Below are 18,482 nucleotides of genomic sequence, written 5' to 3'. Positions count from 1 at the left end.
ATTCACCTGTGCATAGAAAAAAAGCTTAAGATTTGCCCACTTTACTGTATTCTTCATATTTTCTACGTTTTTATAATGTGTTTATTTAAAACAAGGCAGAATAGCTAATATTGCCAAATTGATTTGCACTCTTGAGTTTGTAAATCCTATATTTTCTCTTCGATCAGATGGGTAACATTGGAGGACGTTGTATCATAAGGACAAACAGATACAGATCATACACCAAAAAGCTGTTTGGATAAGTGTCCAGCAATCTGGACAAAGGGTCATTAAAAACCCTGCAATCTGGAAGCCAGACATTGAAAAGAAAATGAAGAGATAAATTGTGTTTCATTCAGCAGGAACTTAGGGCTACTTTTAGAAACTGATAATGTACTTAGATTTGGATAAGCCATGCTTATGTATGTACATAAGAACATAAGAAATAGGAGCAGGAGTAGGCCATCTGGCCCTTTGAGCCTGCCCCGCCATTCAATAAGATCATGGCTGATCTGTCGTGGCTCAGTTCCACATTCCCGCCCTCTCCCCATAACCCTTAATCCCCTCTCTTATCAAAAACCCATCAACCCGCGTCTTAAAAACATTTAGCGAGGTAGCCTTCACCACCTCAACAGGCAGAGAATTCCAGAGATTCACCACCCTTTGAGTGAAGAAGTTCCTCCTCAACTCCGTTCTAAACCGCCCCCCCTTTATCTTGAGGCTGTGCCCCCTAGTCCTACTGTCCTTTCTGAGCGGGAAGAGCCTCTCCACCTCTATCCTATCCATCCCATTCATCATCTTATACGTCTCAATGAGATCTCCCCTCATTCTTCTAAACTCTAACGAGTACAAGCCTAGTCTATCCAGCCTCTCCTCATAGCTCAACCCCCTCAACTCCAGCATCAGCCTAGTAAACCTCCTCTGCACTCCCTCCAAGGCCAAAATATCCTTGCCTAAGTACGGCGCCCAAAACTGCACACAGTACTCCAGCTGCGGTCTCACCAATGCCCTATACAGCCGCAGCAAGACCTCCCTACTTTTATATTCAATCCCCCTCGCTATGAAGGCCAGCATCCCATTTGCCTTCCTGACCACCTGCTGCACCTGCAAGCTGGGTTTTTGCGACTCATGCACAAGGACCCCGAGGTCCTTCTGCACTGTTGCCTGCTGCAGTTTTTCTCCACGTAAGTAATAATCCTTCCTACCATTATTCCTACCAAAGTGGACCACCTCGCACTTGCCAACATTAAATTCCATGTGCCAGTTCCTGGCCCATTCGCCAGCCTATCTAGATCTTTCTGCAGACTCTCCACACCCTCTGCGCAATTTGCCGTTCCACCAATCTTGGTGTCATCAGCAAATTTCGACACCATACACTCCGTTCCCTCCTCCAGATCATCTATATAAATGGTAAATAGCTGAGGCCCCAGCACCGACCCCTGAGGCACTCCACTAGTCACCAACCGCCAATCCGAATAGCACCCATTGACCCCCACTCTCTGCCTCCTATTTGACAACCAGTCCTCTATCCACGCTAACACCCTACCCCCAATTCCATGTCCCCTGACCTTCTGCAATAACCTCTTGTGAGGTACCTTGTCAAACACCTTCTGAAAATCAAGAAAATGTGTCCTCCTAAAAATCCTGAACATGTATGTTTAAGACATGCAGCTTGTTGTGTTGCCTTGTATGAAGTTTTAAAATGTTTTGAAACAATAAATTAATTAACAGACATATTATTGTTTCCATCTGTACGTACTGTTCAAATGACAAAGAAAGCAATTATTCAACCATCTACAATCCTCCATCTATCCAGGTCAGCAACTGCTCACTGGTCTAATTCAGGTGTGGGATGAACATGCTTTGGAAAAGCAGCAAATCTTTACTGGTATGATTTAGCTATGAATAATGATTAGTCACAAAACAGAATTCACCAATGACTTAAATAGCATCACAACATTGTTTCCACACATTATGGGCTGTGTTTAGTCTTTGACTATAGACAGAAACATTTTTAATGATATGCTGTGAAATATTCTTGTGAAATAACCGTCAGCATCTTGAGAGTCAACAAGAATGAATGTTTGAAATAAAAGTCATCTTTCTGCACAATGAATTGGTTGTCCTATGGTGAGAGGCTAAGTAAATTGGGCTTATATTCTCTGGAGTTTAGAAGAATGAGAGACAATCTCATTGAAACCTGTAGAAATCTGAAGGAGCTTGGTAGGATGGGCACTGAGAGATTGTAGTTCGGACTCCTCAATCAGCAGAAACAGGTGCTCTGGTTTCGTCCCCCAGTCCAAAAGATGTGATGGTTAGGCTCATTGACTATGCTAAATTCTCCCTCAGTGTAGCCAAACTGGTGCTCGCACTTCATTGCAGTGTTAATGTAAGTCTATTTATGACACTAATAAATAAACTTTAGACTTGTATTGTAATTGAGCACATTATGGTTCCCCACAGGTAAGCAAAAACTTCCTTCACTCTTTTGGGAGCCATGCCCTTCTTATTAAGTTTCAACCTCAGTCTGATGTTCTATACAACCATGTGCATATGATAAATGCTAAAATACATTAAACTGGTGGAAATAAAAGCAGATGATACTGGCCCAATACTAATTTTATAATGTCTCAGGTACTGAGCTTGCATAATTTCAGAATTTGTTGCACTGACAGAGAAATATAAATGTCTTATTTTGTTTAAGCCTGTGCCAGAAAAGTTGAGAGGCTTGAAGACAGCTACCAATTGACTGTGATATTTAATGTTTTTAACAAATCGATGTCACATAATCATTAAACTACGTTTACGTATTCAGCAGGTAAATGATTTTGGTGCTTTTTTATTTTTTTGAAGCTGGTGATGCACGTCGTTGGGGAGGACAAGGCAACTGTACACAATGATTCCGCAGCTATTCTGACAGCTGTGTACGATGGTTGCAATATTGGACAGGTTATTTAAGTAGATGAGTTTAAATTTAGCAAAAAACTTGTATGTTCTTAAAAGGACATTTATGTGATCATCAGGATATTTTTAGTATGGAGATTGGTAGGATTTGGGATTATAATAGGTTTCAACTTAGGTTTATGATGGAGTGATTTTATATTTGAACATTTTTGACTTACATTAATATCAATATTTTAAAAGTTAATATTATAATCTAGTCATTTCTATTTTTGGGCAATCATCTTATCTATAAATTGTGAATGTTGAAGATTGACAGCCAGCCACTTCATAAAATAGTTTCGTGAAAAGGTGTTATCGCACTACTTCTGAGGTTACATTCATTGTTCTTTTATAATGCCCACTGGATTCAAATCAGTTTGTTTTGGATTTTTTAAAGTATTCATCAAGCAGTACTGAAAGAGATCATTGTTTCAGAAGCTCACGTAGCAGTGACACTGTTCAAGTGTGGCATCAGCTGCCTTTGCTTCAATGTGAACTGGTTTTCCCACTCGCTAGTTGGTTATCAACATGGTGCAGAGTTCTACTAGCAGTCATCAAATACTGGTGACATTTTTAGTATTTGTACAGACCAGAATGATCTGCTTATTAACATGGCAATCTTCACAACAATCCAGAGATGGCTCTGCTTCCACAACAGTCTTTTATACTGGGTGAAAAAAACTCCAGTAGTAACCCATAAATGATGTATACAGCACGATAAAATCGCAATCTTGAAGGCGGCAATATCAACTTACAAAACAAAGGAGCCACTGCAAAAATACCCTCGTGAAACCAGAGAGCTGAAACAAGCCTATATTAGCGTGATATTATTCACTGCAAATAAATCATTTAATAATTAATGTCGCTGAAAGTAACTTGGCTATTTTTATCACATGGTTTTTATTTTCCATGGTTATCCAGTTCTATTAGTTCAAAATGTTGCCAAAGAACTTTTAACTGTAATAAAATGCATATGTAAATAACTGAGAATAGATTAGTGCTTATAATGTTTATTAAATTAACTCCTCTTGCATAAAAACTGACCATGCCCATCAAATGCAAACTGCTAGAGTTTTCTAATTCAGTAAATAGAAAGCTCAGAATTACTATACAAAAAAAACACCAAGGTCCATCTAGCTTTTGGTAGTTTCATGATACAATGATAATGGAGTTGTAGACTAAGCATGATAATCAGTCTCTTTAAATTAGTGTATGACAGACCCAGAAATAACACAAGGAATATTCAAAGTGGTGCATAGCACTGACAGCCATTGGTTCAAAATTACCATTTTCTTCTTATCCAAGCACAGGTCATTTAGCAAATTACTCAGATAATGCATCCCAAAATGTTAGTTGTAACACTTACATTGCTGCTGGCCTGTGGCTGGGTTCTATAACTCCGCATGATGTTCTGGAAGGATCTATCTTCTTTCGTTACCTGAAATTAAAAAGGTTTTTTGGAATGATTCAAAGTGTAGCACAAAACACTGCTTTCCTAACACATTAAAATCAATGGAAACAAAAATCAGGAAGGAATGTAAATCAGTTGCCAATTTGCTATCGCCCTTTTTACATTAATGTACAAAGTCAACATCTACTCCCTGCCACCCAGCAGAGCAAACACAATTGCTTTTACTCGCATGTAAAGCTAAGAAATTTGGGATAGGGCCATTATTTTGGGCGGCGAAGTGTTCAGGCAGAAGGATCTGATAAGATAATTGCAAAAAATCAAGGCCATGAGACTGCCTTGTAGTTAAATGCATAACTCACGGCCAAAATTCTTAAAACACTTTAGGTTACTTTTCAATTTATGCCTAGAGTGTATTTGTCTCTTTGTTTAATGTGCATGGATGATAGGTAGTATGAAACTCCAACTTTCATATGTAAAGGAGATCATCTGGTGTAGGTTTGGTGCTTTCCTGAGGCCATGATTGTTTACATTGATTTCTCTCATTTTTACAATTAACAAAAGTTGGAATATATCAACAGGACTTTGGGTGTTCATTTTGCTGATGTTTGTTTACACCCAAAGTCTGGATGTAAATTCCCAAATACTTTCCTGTAAGAAGTTCTATTCCAATGCGTAGTGCCTCGATCCTAACACCTGGAGTAAAGGGAGGTCAAATATGCTTTACTAACAGCCTAGATCCTAAACAAACACAATCTGTTATTGACTGCAGCTAGCTTATTTTCTGCTGAACATGTACTTAATTTTTACTTTCAGCAAGAATTAATAAATTTGCAAACATTGGCAGGAAACATGTTGGGTGTACGTTTGAATAGACATGAAGCTTGCACTTCGGACCTCTCCGATTTTGTGGGACATCACTGTTTTTAATATTTTCAGGGATAAGAACTTACATGCCCAACAGAGTCTACATGGTCAGTGTTGAAATTTAAATAACAGGAACACCAGGCCCATGGAGTGGATGGAGGGGCAAAAGGTCAGTTGAATCAGGCTTCAAATTGCTATTGAAAACTCAGTTCTTAATTTAAAAAAAGTGCGCACCATTAGTTTTGAATTAATTAATTATTCATATTTTGTAACCCACTTCATTAGAAGTGGAACTACTGAAGAGTGTGGTGTAATGTTCTTCAGAATTACATACAGCCTTTAGTGTAAGTACATTTATAAATAAATAATTAAAATAACATTTTACAAGGAAAATTTTAAAAGTAATAAAGGAAGCTGAATGTATAATTCTTCATGCATGCCAGTTATTCTAACTTTTCACTGTTAAACTCAATGTAGATTTTACCTTAGACATTATATAAACCGCACACATCAGCAGCTGATCCAAGTGTCTATCAACCATAAGATCCGTGCAGTGGACCAAAGAATATTCAAAACATGTCCAGATTTTGTTCCTCAAGTCATCATTAATGTCCAGTTTTGCACAGAGATCCCGCAGACGAACACTTGCCAAATGATAAACCTAGTTAAACAATAGCACAAACAGAGACAATTATCTGGCACCATAATTGGTTATAAAAAATAACTTTGAACTTTCTGCCCCACAACAACCCAGCATATCTAATCTCCTCCTCTCTGGGCTACAGTGGTGAGTGATGAAATGCAACCACCTGCAACCCAGAGCACCTCTATTCAGCTGCAACTTTTAGAAAGCCCACAACTGATTCAGTCGCCCAACCCAAAGGAATGCAGAGAAAGTGTGATAAATATTTCCTAAGCTGTGGTCCAATTTTAAGCACAGTAAGAAGTCTCACAACACTATGTTAAAGTCCAACAGGTTTATTTGGTAGCAAAAGCCACTGGCTTTCAGAGCGCTTGCTGACCCTTCATCAGGTGAGTGGGAGTTCTATTCATAAACAGGACATATAAAGACACAAACTCAATTTACAAAGTTGGAATGCACGTGTTTACAGATAATCAAGTCTTAAAGGTACAGACAATGTGAGTGGAGAGAGCATTAAGCATAGGTTAAAGAGATGTGCATTGTCTCCAGACAGGACAGTTAGTGAGATTTTGCAAGCTCAGAACCTCTTCGACTACGCTGAGGGCATCCTGAAACCCACTGTACAAAGAATCCCAGCTTTTGTTGTGACACTACAGCCTGCCTACAGAAACTCAGAACACATGGAGCAGTTGAGCCATGAGCACTCCTCATCACAATTGATGTCTCAGCGCTCTACACCAACATCCCCACGATGATGGCATTGCTGCAACTGCCTAGTACTCAACTGCCAGTTTCCAGATGCAGTTATATAACTCCTCCGCTTCATCCTAGACGACAATGTTTTCACCTTCAACAATGAGATCTTCATCCAGACACACGGAACAGCCATGGGGACCAAATTCGCACCTCAATATGCTAACATCTTCATGATGTGGGTATGCCGGCGTTGGACTGGTGTAAACACAGTAAAAAGTCTGACAACACCAGGTTTTAGTCCAACCTATTTATTTGATAATATACTCGCAAGCTTTCGGGTTAGCCCCTTCGTCAGGTGAATGGAGAGTTCTGGCCTCAGACAGAGCATATAAACTGTCTGTGCTTTATATGCTCTGTCTGAGGCCAGAACTCTCCATTCACCTGACGAAGGGGCTAACCCGAAAGCTTGCGAGTATATTATCAAATAAATAGGTTGGACTAAAACCTGGTGTTGTCAGACTTTTTACAACATCTTCATGCACAGGTTCGAACAAGATTTCTTCAATGCACAGGACGTTCAAGCAATGCTATACACCAGATACATTGACTCCAGTTTTTTCCTTTGGACTCATAGTGATAGGTTCGAACAAGATTTCTTCAATGCACAGGACCTTCAAGCAATGCAATACACTAGATACACCTATTACAGTTTCTTCCTTTAGACGCATAGTGAACAATCACTGAAACAATTATATGATGACATCAACAAGTTCCATCCCACTGTCAGACTCACCATGACTACTCTCTGGAATTGGCTGCATTCTTGAACTCACGCACCTTCATCAAGAATGGTCACCTCAGCACTTCACTGTACTGCAAGCCCATGGATAACCTCATGATGCTCCACTTCTCCAGCTTCCACCCTAAACACGTTAAAGAAGCCATCCCCTACGGACAAGCCCTCCGTATACACAGGATCTGCTCAGGTGCAGAGATCACAATAGACACCTCCAGACGCTGAACGATGCCCTCCTAAGAACAGGATATGGCGCTCAACTCATCGATCAACAGTTCTGACATGCCACAGTGAAAACCACACCAACCTCCTCAGAAGACAAACACAGGACACGGTGGACAGAGTACCCTTTGTCATCCAGTACTTCCCTGGAGCAGAAAAGCTATGACATCTCCAGAGCCTTCAACATGTCATTGATGAAGACTAACATCTCGCCAAGGCTATCCCCACACCCCCACTTCTTGCCTTCAAAACAACCGCACAACTTCAAACAGACCACTGTCTGCAGCAAACTATCCAGCCTTCAGGAGAACATTGACCATGACACTATGCAACCCTGCCACAGCAGCCTCTGCAAGACATACCGGATCATCGACACGTATGCCATTATCTCACGTGAGAACACCATCCACCAGGTACACGGTTACATACTCTAGCAACTTGGCCAACGTTGTCTATCTGATATGCTGCAGGAAAGGATGTCCCTAGGCATGGTACATTGGGGAGACCATGCAGACGCTACGACAACAGATGAATGAACACCGCTTGACAATCACCAGGCAAAACTGTTCTCTTCCTGCTGGGGAACACTTCAGCAGTCACGAATATTCAGCCTCTAATCTTCAGGTAAGCATTCTCCAAGGCAGCCTTCACAACACATGACAGCACAGAGTCACTGAGCAGAGACTGATAGCCAAGTTCCGCACACGAGGATGGCCTCAACCGGGATCTTGGGTTCATGTCACAATATCTGTAACCCCCACGACTTGCCTGGACTTGCAAAATCTCACTAACTATCCTGGCTGGAGACAATACACATCTGTTTGACCCGTGCTTAATGAGAAGGGGGAATTTGCAGGCACAAGGGGGAAGGGAGGGGGTGTGGGCAGTGAGGGCGCACCTGGCATTAAGGAAGGGAAGTGCCAAAGATTACTGGCATAGTGGAGCTAATGTGTAGAGCCGACCGTGCCAGCTCAATCCTGCCACACTCGTGGCATAAACCATGCCCCTGATATTTTGATCAAGGGTGCCAGAAAAACTCGTCTGAGAACTTGGCCTGCATCTGGAGAGATGACATGCCGGTTTTCACTCAGAGCCTGATACTGACAAATTATTGGAAAATTCTGCCAAGTATCTGAAGCTATTACTGGGTACAAGAAGTATTTCTTTCCCCGTATCTCTCTCACTATAAAAAATATTCACTCTCGTACCCACAAAGAAACATACCTTTCTAAAGAACAGAGCTACAGAACCTGTCTTTTTGGGTCTGCTACTTGTGGCCAGTTGGATTTGTCTTTGTCCTGGGGATTGTTGAATTGGCACCTGCCCAGCAATCTGCACTGCAGCACCAGCTACTGGGTGACCACTGGCAAGAGTTTGGGCAGAAAGGGGTTGAATGGTATTTGCCACAGACTGGGCCTGTCCAGTGACACTGAGCTGAACCGGAATGAAAGTGATTCCTCCATTTTCATTTGCAATGCCTGAAAATGATTAAAAAAACAAAATTAGCAGGTTGCCGAAGAACAAAAATACCTTTTAATGTCACTTAACAAGAATAATTTAAATAATCAAAATGTCCTAAGAACTAATCTTAGATATTTGCAAATGAATAGAATAGAATCTAGTGCAGAAGGAGGCTATTCAGCCCATTGGGTCCACACCGACAACAATCTCACCCAGATCCTAACCCATAACCACATATATTTACCCTGCTAATCCTCCTAACACTAAGGGGCAATTCAGCATGGCCAATTAACCTGACCCACTCATCTTTGGACTGTGGGAGGAAACCCACGCAACACGGGGAGAACGTGCAAACTCCACACACAGTCACCGAAGGCCGGAATCGAATACACATCCCTGGCGCTGTGCAGCAACTGTGCTAACCACTGTGCCACTATGCCGTCCAAAGTTTAGCATAATAGCCAAAAGTGCACAAAAGACAATAAATTTCCAACTTTTAAATCTAAATAAACCTTTTTGCCTGCAACAGAACACTTCAATTGAAACATAGCAGAACTTGCGCAAAAAAAAAGAAAATTCCAAATAAAGATTCCAGCTGGGTTTTCTAAGCTAACAATCATTTTTCCCTAATCTTGAAAACAAATTAACCTCTAACTACTTCCTGGAAAATTTCTTCCATCCTTATTTATAAAGGTGCAGGTGGAAAATTCGTAATTGAAAATATTCTGCAGTTGACTATTTTTAGATTACCTACAGTTCCATGCTCAAGTTTAAATATCCATAATAGTAGCAAATAAGGCAGGGAGTAAACATTGCAACTTGATGTATCAATCACTTGCCTTGAACTGGTATTGTAACAGTTTGGCCATTGGTAGCCGTAACAGTTGCAGTTGCCATAGTGACTAAGGTCTGTCCAGGGACATGTGCGATTGATACAGTCTCAGTGGTCACATTCTGGACTGGAACGGAGTTAACTGTTGGTTGCTGGGAAATTCTAAGGGAGTTGCTTGAAGAGTCTGGATTGTTGTCACTATCCACAAACAGCCTCCTTCTTGCACTACTTGCTGCCGGAGAGCTGTAACGATCATGCAGTGTGGTAGGTGATGCAGTGGTATCTGGAGAGAGCAACAGGAGTGTACTTGAGTAATAATCATTAAAACAGTCTCTGACTGCAATTTAGTGGCTTTATCAGGAGATACATTTTCTGGGTAAGGATGCTCCTGTTAACATTTTTATAAATGCAACTATAAGGTCTCCTGCCCAAAATCTTACTATTCAGGACAGATTACAGGCAGCATTTGGACATCTTCATGATTCCTTTGGCTCCGAACCACATCATTTGATCCATTTGTCCACTGAGCCAACATGGAGAAGAACATCATAGGGGAAGCAAATAGTCGTAAAGTTTAAGTCTTCCCTGCTCAGCTCCATGTAAGTGCACCAGATGGATGGGGAATTGGGCTGTTGCGATGACGGCACATGAATTCCCGATATGTGCTTCCCGGCAGGAAGCTCTACATCAGAAGAGCTATGGTATATGCTGCAAGTTCATTTTAATTCGAGCCACCTACCTTTTCTGCCACTCTCAGTGCGAACCTCGTTTAGTCGTGAATGAGTAATAGGAGAGGACAACTCACTGTTTCCAGTGTTCTCCAGATTTTCAAAGTAATGTGGTGGCATCACCTGAAGGAATGTACAAATTCTAAATCAATTCTGTGGGTTCCAATACTTCACCATTTCATACCTGGTTACTTCTAATTGCTTTCTGCTAATAAGGTGAAGTTTTAAATTTTTTCTGAAGAAAGTACATCGTGTGGTAATACATCGGGATGTAACAATTATCTCACAGGTGTCCGTGCTGGGGCCTCAACCTTTTACAATTTATAGCAATGACTTAGATGAGCGGAGCAAAGGCAATGATAGCTTAATTTGCAGAAGTCACTAAGATAGGTGGGAAAGTAAGTTTTGAAGAAGACATTAGGAGTTTGCAGATGGATATAGTTCGATTGAGTGAGTGGACAAAAATCTCACAGAGTATGTTGTGGGAAAATGTGGAATTGTTCACTTTGGCAGGAAAGATAAAAAAGCAGAGCATTACTTAAGTGCAGAATGACTGCAGAATTCTGAGTTGCAGAGAGATCTAGATGTAACTCGTGCATGAGTTACAAAACGTTAACATGCAGCTACAGTATGTCATCAAGAAGGCAAATGGAATACTGTCTTTTATAATGAGAGGAATTTAACGTAAAAATAAGGATGTTGTGCTTCAGTTATACAGGGCATTGGTGAAACCACATCTCGAATACTGTGTGCAATTTTGATTTCCTTATTTAAGGAAGGATGTAAATGCATTGAAGATAGTTCACAGGATGTTTACTAGATTGATACCTGGAATGAGCGGGTTATCTTATGAGGATAGGTTGGACAGGCTGGGCTTGTTTCCATTGGAGTTTGGAAGAGAGAGAGAATGACTTGATTGAAATATATGTAAGATTTTGAATGATGTGGAAAGGATGTCTCCTCTTTGGGTGAATCTTTGGCATTGCCTGATGCCGGTGGGCAGTGCCAAGGTGCCTCTTAGACACTGCCAGTTTGCCCCTTGGGCAGTGTTAGGGGGCCAGGCTGACACTGCCCAGGGGACATCCCTCCTTGCCCCGACTTCCTGAGGAGGGCGTCCTCAGCAGCCTCTGTTCCCTCCAGTGGGGTTGGCTGTCTATTCCCCATTAGTGGGGAGCAGTTGTGAACCCTCTTTGAGGGAACTACTCCTGGCAGGGGTGGGAGACATTAGCGGGCCCACAGACTTCAGTCTTGGGCCTGCTAATCAGATGCTAATACTCATTTAAATTTTGTAATCAACTCCGCGCTGATTTCTGGTGCGGAGCTGATGATTCTGAAAATCTTAGCCCAGGAGACATGCGGAGGTGGTGGCACCCAGCAGGGAGTCCGCTAAATAACCTCCAGTGATGTCTCGCAGCCCATTGCACAAATCGCCCCCTCTATCTCACAAGGTGGAAGAGACGGAGTCACTGAATATTTTTTAAGGCAGAATTAGATAGATTCTTATTAAGCAAGGGAATCAGAGGTTATTGGGGGTAGATGGAAATGTGGAGCTCAAAACACAAACAGATCAGCCAAGATCTCAGTGAATGGCAGTGCAGGCTCCAGGGATCAAATAGCCTAAGTCTCCTCCTATTTTGTACATATGTTTGTAACACTTCCCTTTTGTCTACTGAACTATGATATAAAGGTATAACTTACTGTCGCAGGCTACTGTAAAGTTCCTTTGTCTGCCATTTTGATAAAAGTCTTTTTCTCAGAGTTAAAATAACAAAAAAGAATTCAGTCTAATCATCTGTAATGGAATTTACTTTCTGCATTGTTTTAAAAAACCTCAATTATATCATCTTAAAGGTCCAGAGAAGCCACTGCCAGCTTTTTGAACACATCCAAAGGTTGGTGTGCCCTCAGACTGAGAGGATGAAGGAAGATCTGAGAGAATCTTAGGAAAACAATGTAGATACCCCACAAAAATAAGGCCCAGCGTTGCTCGCTGCATTTTCTGAGTGGTTTGTAGCATTTTTAAAAAATATTGTTCATTACACAATACAAAGTCTGGTACCAACGGGTGCAACTTACACAATACAAGAATGGGGCATGAAGCTTTGCATGCCAATTTTCGGGTGAAACTACCCTATTCATGTTATTCACTGCCAAGTACTGTGCTCTGGGTTAGCTTGGAAAGATAGGTTTGGATGAAGAACTTTACCCTTCTGCTTATTTTTAACTTGTCCTGCTTATTTAGCGGTCAGGGCAAACTTTGGAGAAGAATGTTGCCCAAGCTGCATGGGGGCATAGGGCTAAGTCCACTATGCCAATTCCTTCCAAAGTGCGATAGGAAACAAGGTGCTGATCTTTTTATTAATATTAGATTTATTTGCATATTTATTACATATGTCTGTCTTCTCCCTAACCAATACTCAGCGTCCCCGAACGTCTCTTTATATGTGCTCAAGGCAACTAAGTATATATGTAACCTTAAAAATACTATTAACACCAGTGCAGGATTCTTTGTTAGATATCATGCCTTATTAATATAAATAATTGCATTGTAATGCACCCTCCTCTCCTCCCACTGGTCATAATGCTTATTTTCACTGGAATAGGGCAGCAGCAGCGAGGAGGTCTGGAAGGTTAAATCTGATTAACCTCCTGATACTGTAAAGCTTGCCCACCATCTACAAAACACAAATCAGAAGTGTGATGGAATACTTTCCACTTGCCTGGATGAATATAGCTCCAACAACACACAAGATGTTCAACACCATCTAGGATAATGTAGCCTGCATGACTGTTAACCCAACCACCACCTTACATATTCGCTCCTTTCACCATGTACAGTTGCAGCATCATGTACCATCTATGAGATGCACTGCCACAATGTGCCAAATCACTTTCAACAGCATCTTCCAAATGTACAACCTCTACCACCAGAAGAATAAGGATGCCACTCACAAGTTCCCCTCCAAGCCACACACTGCCTTGACTTCGCACTGCATCACTGCTCTGACTATTGCTGGGTCAAACATTTGGAACTCCTTCCCTAACAGCACTACAGGTTTTTTAACACCAGAGGGACTGCACTGGTTCAAGAAAGTGGCTCCACCATCACTTCTTCAAGGACAAGAAAGGATGGGCAACATATTCTAGCATTTTTGAGTGAGGATGATGCCCCATGACTGAATAAAAATAAAATGGTTTGTAGAATAGCCACTGCGGTATTTGACACATAATGAAAAGAGGCCTAGTCATATCTTACCCAATTCACAAATTAGAGTGATGGCAATTGTTTATGATGAGATTAATGCAAGCTACAAGAGTAAATAATGAAGTGAAGATGGACACTCACCTCCTCACATGTTGGAACCTTGTTTTCTGCATCTTTAATTCCATCCCAAAGGGGTGACTCTTGTCTCCATGCCATGTTTTCCAGGATAGTTTCCTCAATGTGATTTAGGTGTTTCACTACCTCTCTGAAGAGACCATCCTCTGCCCTTATAAGTACCTCTATCACCTACAAAATAGGCAATCAACTTTGGAAATATTATAAACTGCACATAAAAGCACACTAAAGAATTTCCTGTCGCTGCCATCATATTAATATACCTGAATTTATTACAAAGCCCTTCCTCCCTCTCCGTCTTTGGAGGGTACAATAATTTCAGATAGCGGTTTTCTATAACCAGGGATAATTTAAGATTGTGTGCAACATTATGCACTACACTGACACGTTTATGTTCGGGATCAGCATTTGGATTGATTTAGAGTAAAAATGTTAATACAAGTCACTTCCAGATCAGAAAACAGCCTGTCAAATTTCCTCACAACCAGTCGGGAAACTATGGACATAGTTTCGCAGCATGGTGGCACAGTGGTTAGCACTGTTGTCTCACAGCGCCAGGGTTCAATTCCAGCCTCGGGTCACTGTCTGTGTGGAGTTTGCACATTCTTCCTATGTTTGCATGGGTTTCCTCTAGGTGCTCTAGTTTCCTCCCACAGTCCAAAGATGTGTAGGTTAGGTTAATTGGCCATGCTAAATTGCCCCTTAGTGTCAGGGTAAATATGGGAGGAATTGTTGTCGTTGCAGACATGATGGGCTGAATGGTCTCTTTCTGCACTGTAGGGATTCTACGATCTTCTGAGGGGTTTGTTTGAAAAATATAGTTTTGGTTCTGATTCCTATTCAAAGTTCTTGCCTAAAAATAGAAATCCCACACCCACTTCACTAGGAAGTGGCCAACATCTGCAGCAGGATCACTAAATTCTCAATGTTTTTGAGGCTGAGTCACCATATTATGATAAATCTTGTTTAGCCTTGGTTTTAGCAACCCCTTCCGCTTCAATACGTCAAAGCAATGTTTTCTGGCAGCTATGCTAAGACATATGGGCTCTTTCTGTGCTTAGTACTGTGTGTATGCCAGCTGCAGAGGCTTTAGGCAGAGGCAGTAGGAATAGAGATCATTAGGTCTCTATACACTGTGCACAATTCCTCACACATCACCAATACAGGTCAGAGCATTTAAATTCTGTGGGCTTGATTTTATGCTGAAGATGGGCTCCCTTGGGCTCTAGTGAAAGTTTTGGGAGTGACCCCCCTCCCTCACCTAGCCAGCTCTGCCTCTGTTTAGTTTTTCAGACTACAGCCCTTTAATTAGCGTGAGGCTGGACTTCTGTCCATCTCCAGGAGGCTCAGAGAGTTGCCAGCCAATCGGAGACCAGTAGCTCTGCACACTGACAGCATAGGCAAGAGCTGTGACCAAGGAGGTGTGGGATTCAGCGATAGATGTTCAGTAAGTCCAGATTCTCGCTCGGGCCAAGTTGACAGTACTCAATAAGGGATGTTATGATTGGCAGGGGAGCATGTTGGACAAGGCAGAGGGTGAGGGTATATCCGGGAAGGCAAAACTGTGGAGGGGGGAGCTTCCGATTGACACAGGAGGCTGGGTAGAAGGCAGTTTCCCCCCCGTCCGCCCACCCCCCCACCCCAACCCCCATTTCACTGACCATTGCATTTAATCTGCCAAGTTACACCATATTGCTCACTAGCAGCAGCGGGATGCCCTTAATCAGGCATTAATTGTCCACTTTCAGTTCTCAATTGAACCATGGGCAAGTGACCCATCTGTAAAATCACGTGTGGAGGTATGCTGCCAACGGCAAGGCATTGCTATTTAAGGGTCCACCCTTCTGCTGTCCTGCCCGCTGGTGGTCTTTAGGATCAGCTCTAAGTTAGTAAAGCGAGAGTGACATTATTAACATCTTTCACACCACTGTCTTCAAAACCGAAAATAGAAGTTTCTCGGCGTTGCTGTGTCAAATTGACTGTTCTGTACAGAGGCAGCCAACGACCTACTAAACCCTCTCAAATGTTTTGTTTTCTCTTATAAGGTTATAGCAGGACTGCACTGTGGATTGGAGTTTATTGAACTGCTTTTTCTCACGACAACAAGAACGCCAAATTACTGTCAGGAACCTGTGCTGACTTTAAGAGCTGCAAGAGCTGTACAACTTCTTCTCCCTAAGTTGACATAATGATCACTTCCCAGACAATAGCCCTGCCTGTTGCTCACACAAGGCACCTAAGTGAGGTGAACAAAAATTACAAATGGTTTCAGTGGAGGTTAAAAGGGGCCAATTTAGAAAGTGCACCACTAGATTTATATTATTGTGCGGGTGGGAAAATAGGACCATCTTTCGTGATGCAAGTTTTAAAAAATAGAAATGCATAAAGAAAACGATGACCCCAACTGTGAAAGATCATATTTTCAATAATACATAATAACTATCAGCAATATAAAGGCAGAAACCAGCAATTCATGGCCCTGCAGTGGTGGGACCTGCTGTGAGGGAAGCAGCATGCCAGCCAAATCCCACTGATTTTCTGCAGCCTTGGAAGATTCCGGCAGGTGAGGTCAGGATATCCCAGCCAGATTCTTTCTTCAAGCAATTATTCAAGGATAGGAGAGAAGTTCATTATGGAGTTTTAGGGTGATGGTGGCACAGTGGTTAGCACTACTGCCTCACAGCGCCAGGGACCCGGGTTCGATTCCCAGCTTGGGTCACTGTCTGTGCGGACTCTACGCATTCTCCCCATGTCTGCGTGGGTTTCCTTCCACAGTCTGAAAGACATGCTTGTTAGGTGCATTAGCTGTGCTAAATTTTCCCTCAGTGTATCTGAACAGGCACTGGAGATTGGCGACTAGGGGATTTTCTCAGTAACTCCATTGCAGTGTTACTGTAAGCCAACTTGTGACACTAATAAATAAACGTAAAACCTTTAATTTAAAAGAGCTAATAAAAGGCCAATTAGTACCAAAATGCATTGCTCACCTTATAAAAATGATAGGGTGGAAGGTCATAGATCTCAATGATCCATGAATAGTCTCCTGGAGGTTTATAGGAAAAGATAACTATTTCAAGGCAGCAAGCCAGAAGAGATCGATGAAATATATCTTGTTCCAATATTCCCTGTGTAACAAGCAAAGACATTTGCCACAGTTTGTTAAATGTGAACAATGAACATCAGACATCCATTTAGTTGAATCTTTATTTTGTGATGATAGTATACCTTTAAGAGATCTGTTTTATATCATGCTGTCTGCACTTCATAGTCTTAGCTGATATCATTGTTGCAGAGCTATCTGCAAGGAATCGTTTTATTGCTCCTAAATTGGCTTAAATGGGGGTTGTTTATTTTTAATTTGGGAATTAGTTTTATAACCCTGCACTATCAGGAGTAGAATATTTGCAGGTCAGATGATGGGAGCTCTTTCTCAGCTGCAGGTTTTAGTTTGAGAAGGGACATCAACCTGGAAAGAAGTGTCTCTCTCTCTCTCCCCCACCCAAGTTTTGGAAATTCTGCTGATTAGCTGAAAGCCTTCCTGGAGGAGAAAATCCGCTGCTGGTCGTTTGACCAAAGTCTCTCCCTGGTGTCCTAGAAAGCTGTTCTGACTTCAAACTGTTCTGAGTGTATCAATAGAACTGCAACATTCATCCAAAGGACTCAGTTCCAATATCACGAGAGCATTAGTCTTTGCTGTGCTAAACCTGTGGAAGGGTTTTGTTTATGGGATTGGTTTGAATGGAACATCTTAGATATATTTGTAAAGGGTTATACATTATTATGGTTGTTTTGTTTGTAACTGATAACAGTTATTGTTAATATTCTTACTGTACATGTAACTATCTTCTTAAATAAACTTTGTTTGATAAAAGCTCCCTGGTGGCTCATTTGAATCACATACCTGAAGTGAAACATATCATGCTTATCCTAGCCAAATTCAAGCTGCAAAACGTATGATCCAGGCAGGCTCCATAAAACACTTTGGAGTTTCTGACCTGAACCATAACAATTGTACATATGCAATGCCTTAGGAACCTGCTGGTCTGTATGACATACACAGTTCCATTATGTGAGTCACACTTATGCCTTTTATTTTCCATGACCATTTGTTAATAATTGTGACATTATTTCCATGAAAGAAACACAGCAACAAAATCAATTGTGACAAAAAGGAATACAAAAAAATCAAAACGGCTAATATGAAAAGTAAAATAGAATTATAGATTGGTTACAACACAGCAAGCAGCCATTCAGCCCATCATGTCCATGTTGGTTCTTTGCAAGAGCAACTCGGCTAGTCCTACTCTTCAGCTCTCTCCCTGTAACTTGTGATTATTTTCCCATCAGGTGCTTATGAAAGCCCCAATTGTATGTTCCTCAACCATCCTCTCAGATACAGCATTTCAGATCCTAATCGTTTGCTGTGAAAAAATGCTTTCCCTCATATCACTGTTGATTCTTCTGCCTTAAATCCCTGTCCTCAGATTCTCAACCATTCCAACAATGGAACACTTTCTCTCCACCCCCTCAATCTTGACCCCTGATGATTTTGAAAACTGCTATCAAA

The 18,482-nt window shown here is 41.5% G+C and overlaps 1 protein-coding gene across 1 annotated transcript in view; it reads right to left on the bottom strand.

The window, feature by feature from the left end:
• Nucleotides 1-18,482, bottom strand: part of rbl2 (retinoblastoma-like 2 (p130)) — a 126,141-nt gene that overhangs the window by 15,194 nt on the left and 92,465 nt on the right. Inside the window, exons 12-18 of the mRNA XM_080187002.1 lie at nt 16,903-17,040; nt 13,922-14,086; nt 10,587-10,698; nt 9,855-10,130; nt 8,779-9,032; nt 5,682-5,858; nt 4,289-4,360 (exon numbers count right to left, since the gene is read on the bottom strand). Of these exons, the coding sequence (XP_080043128.1) occupies nt 4,289-4,360; nt 5,682-5,858; nt 8,779-9,032; nt 9,855-10,130; nt 10,587-10,698; nt 13,922-14,086; nt 16,903-17,040 (1,194 nt within the window). The remainder of the gene's footprint in view (nt 1-4,288; nt 4,361-5,681; nt 5,859-8,778; nt 9,033-9,854; nt 10,131-10,586; nt 10,699-13,921; nt 14,087-16,902; nt 17,041-18,482) is intronic.

Source organism: Carcharhinus amblyrhynchos, chromosome 4 (assembly GCF_965287045.1).
Source record: "Carcharhinus amblyrhynchos chromosome 4, sCarAmb.v2.hapA, whole genome shotgun sequence".
Lineage (NCBI taxonomy): Eukaryota > Metazoa > Chordata > Chondrichthyes > Carcharhiniformes > Carcharhinidae > Carcharhinus > Carcharhinus amblyrhynchos.
The sequence above is the reverse complement of the archived record's forward strand: the minus strand, read 5'-3'. Positions and strand labels throughout refer to the sequence as shown.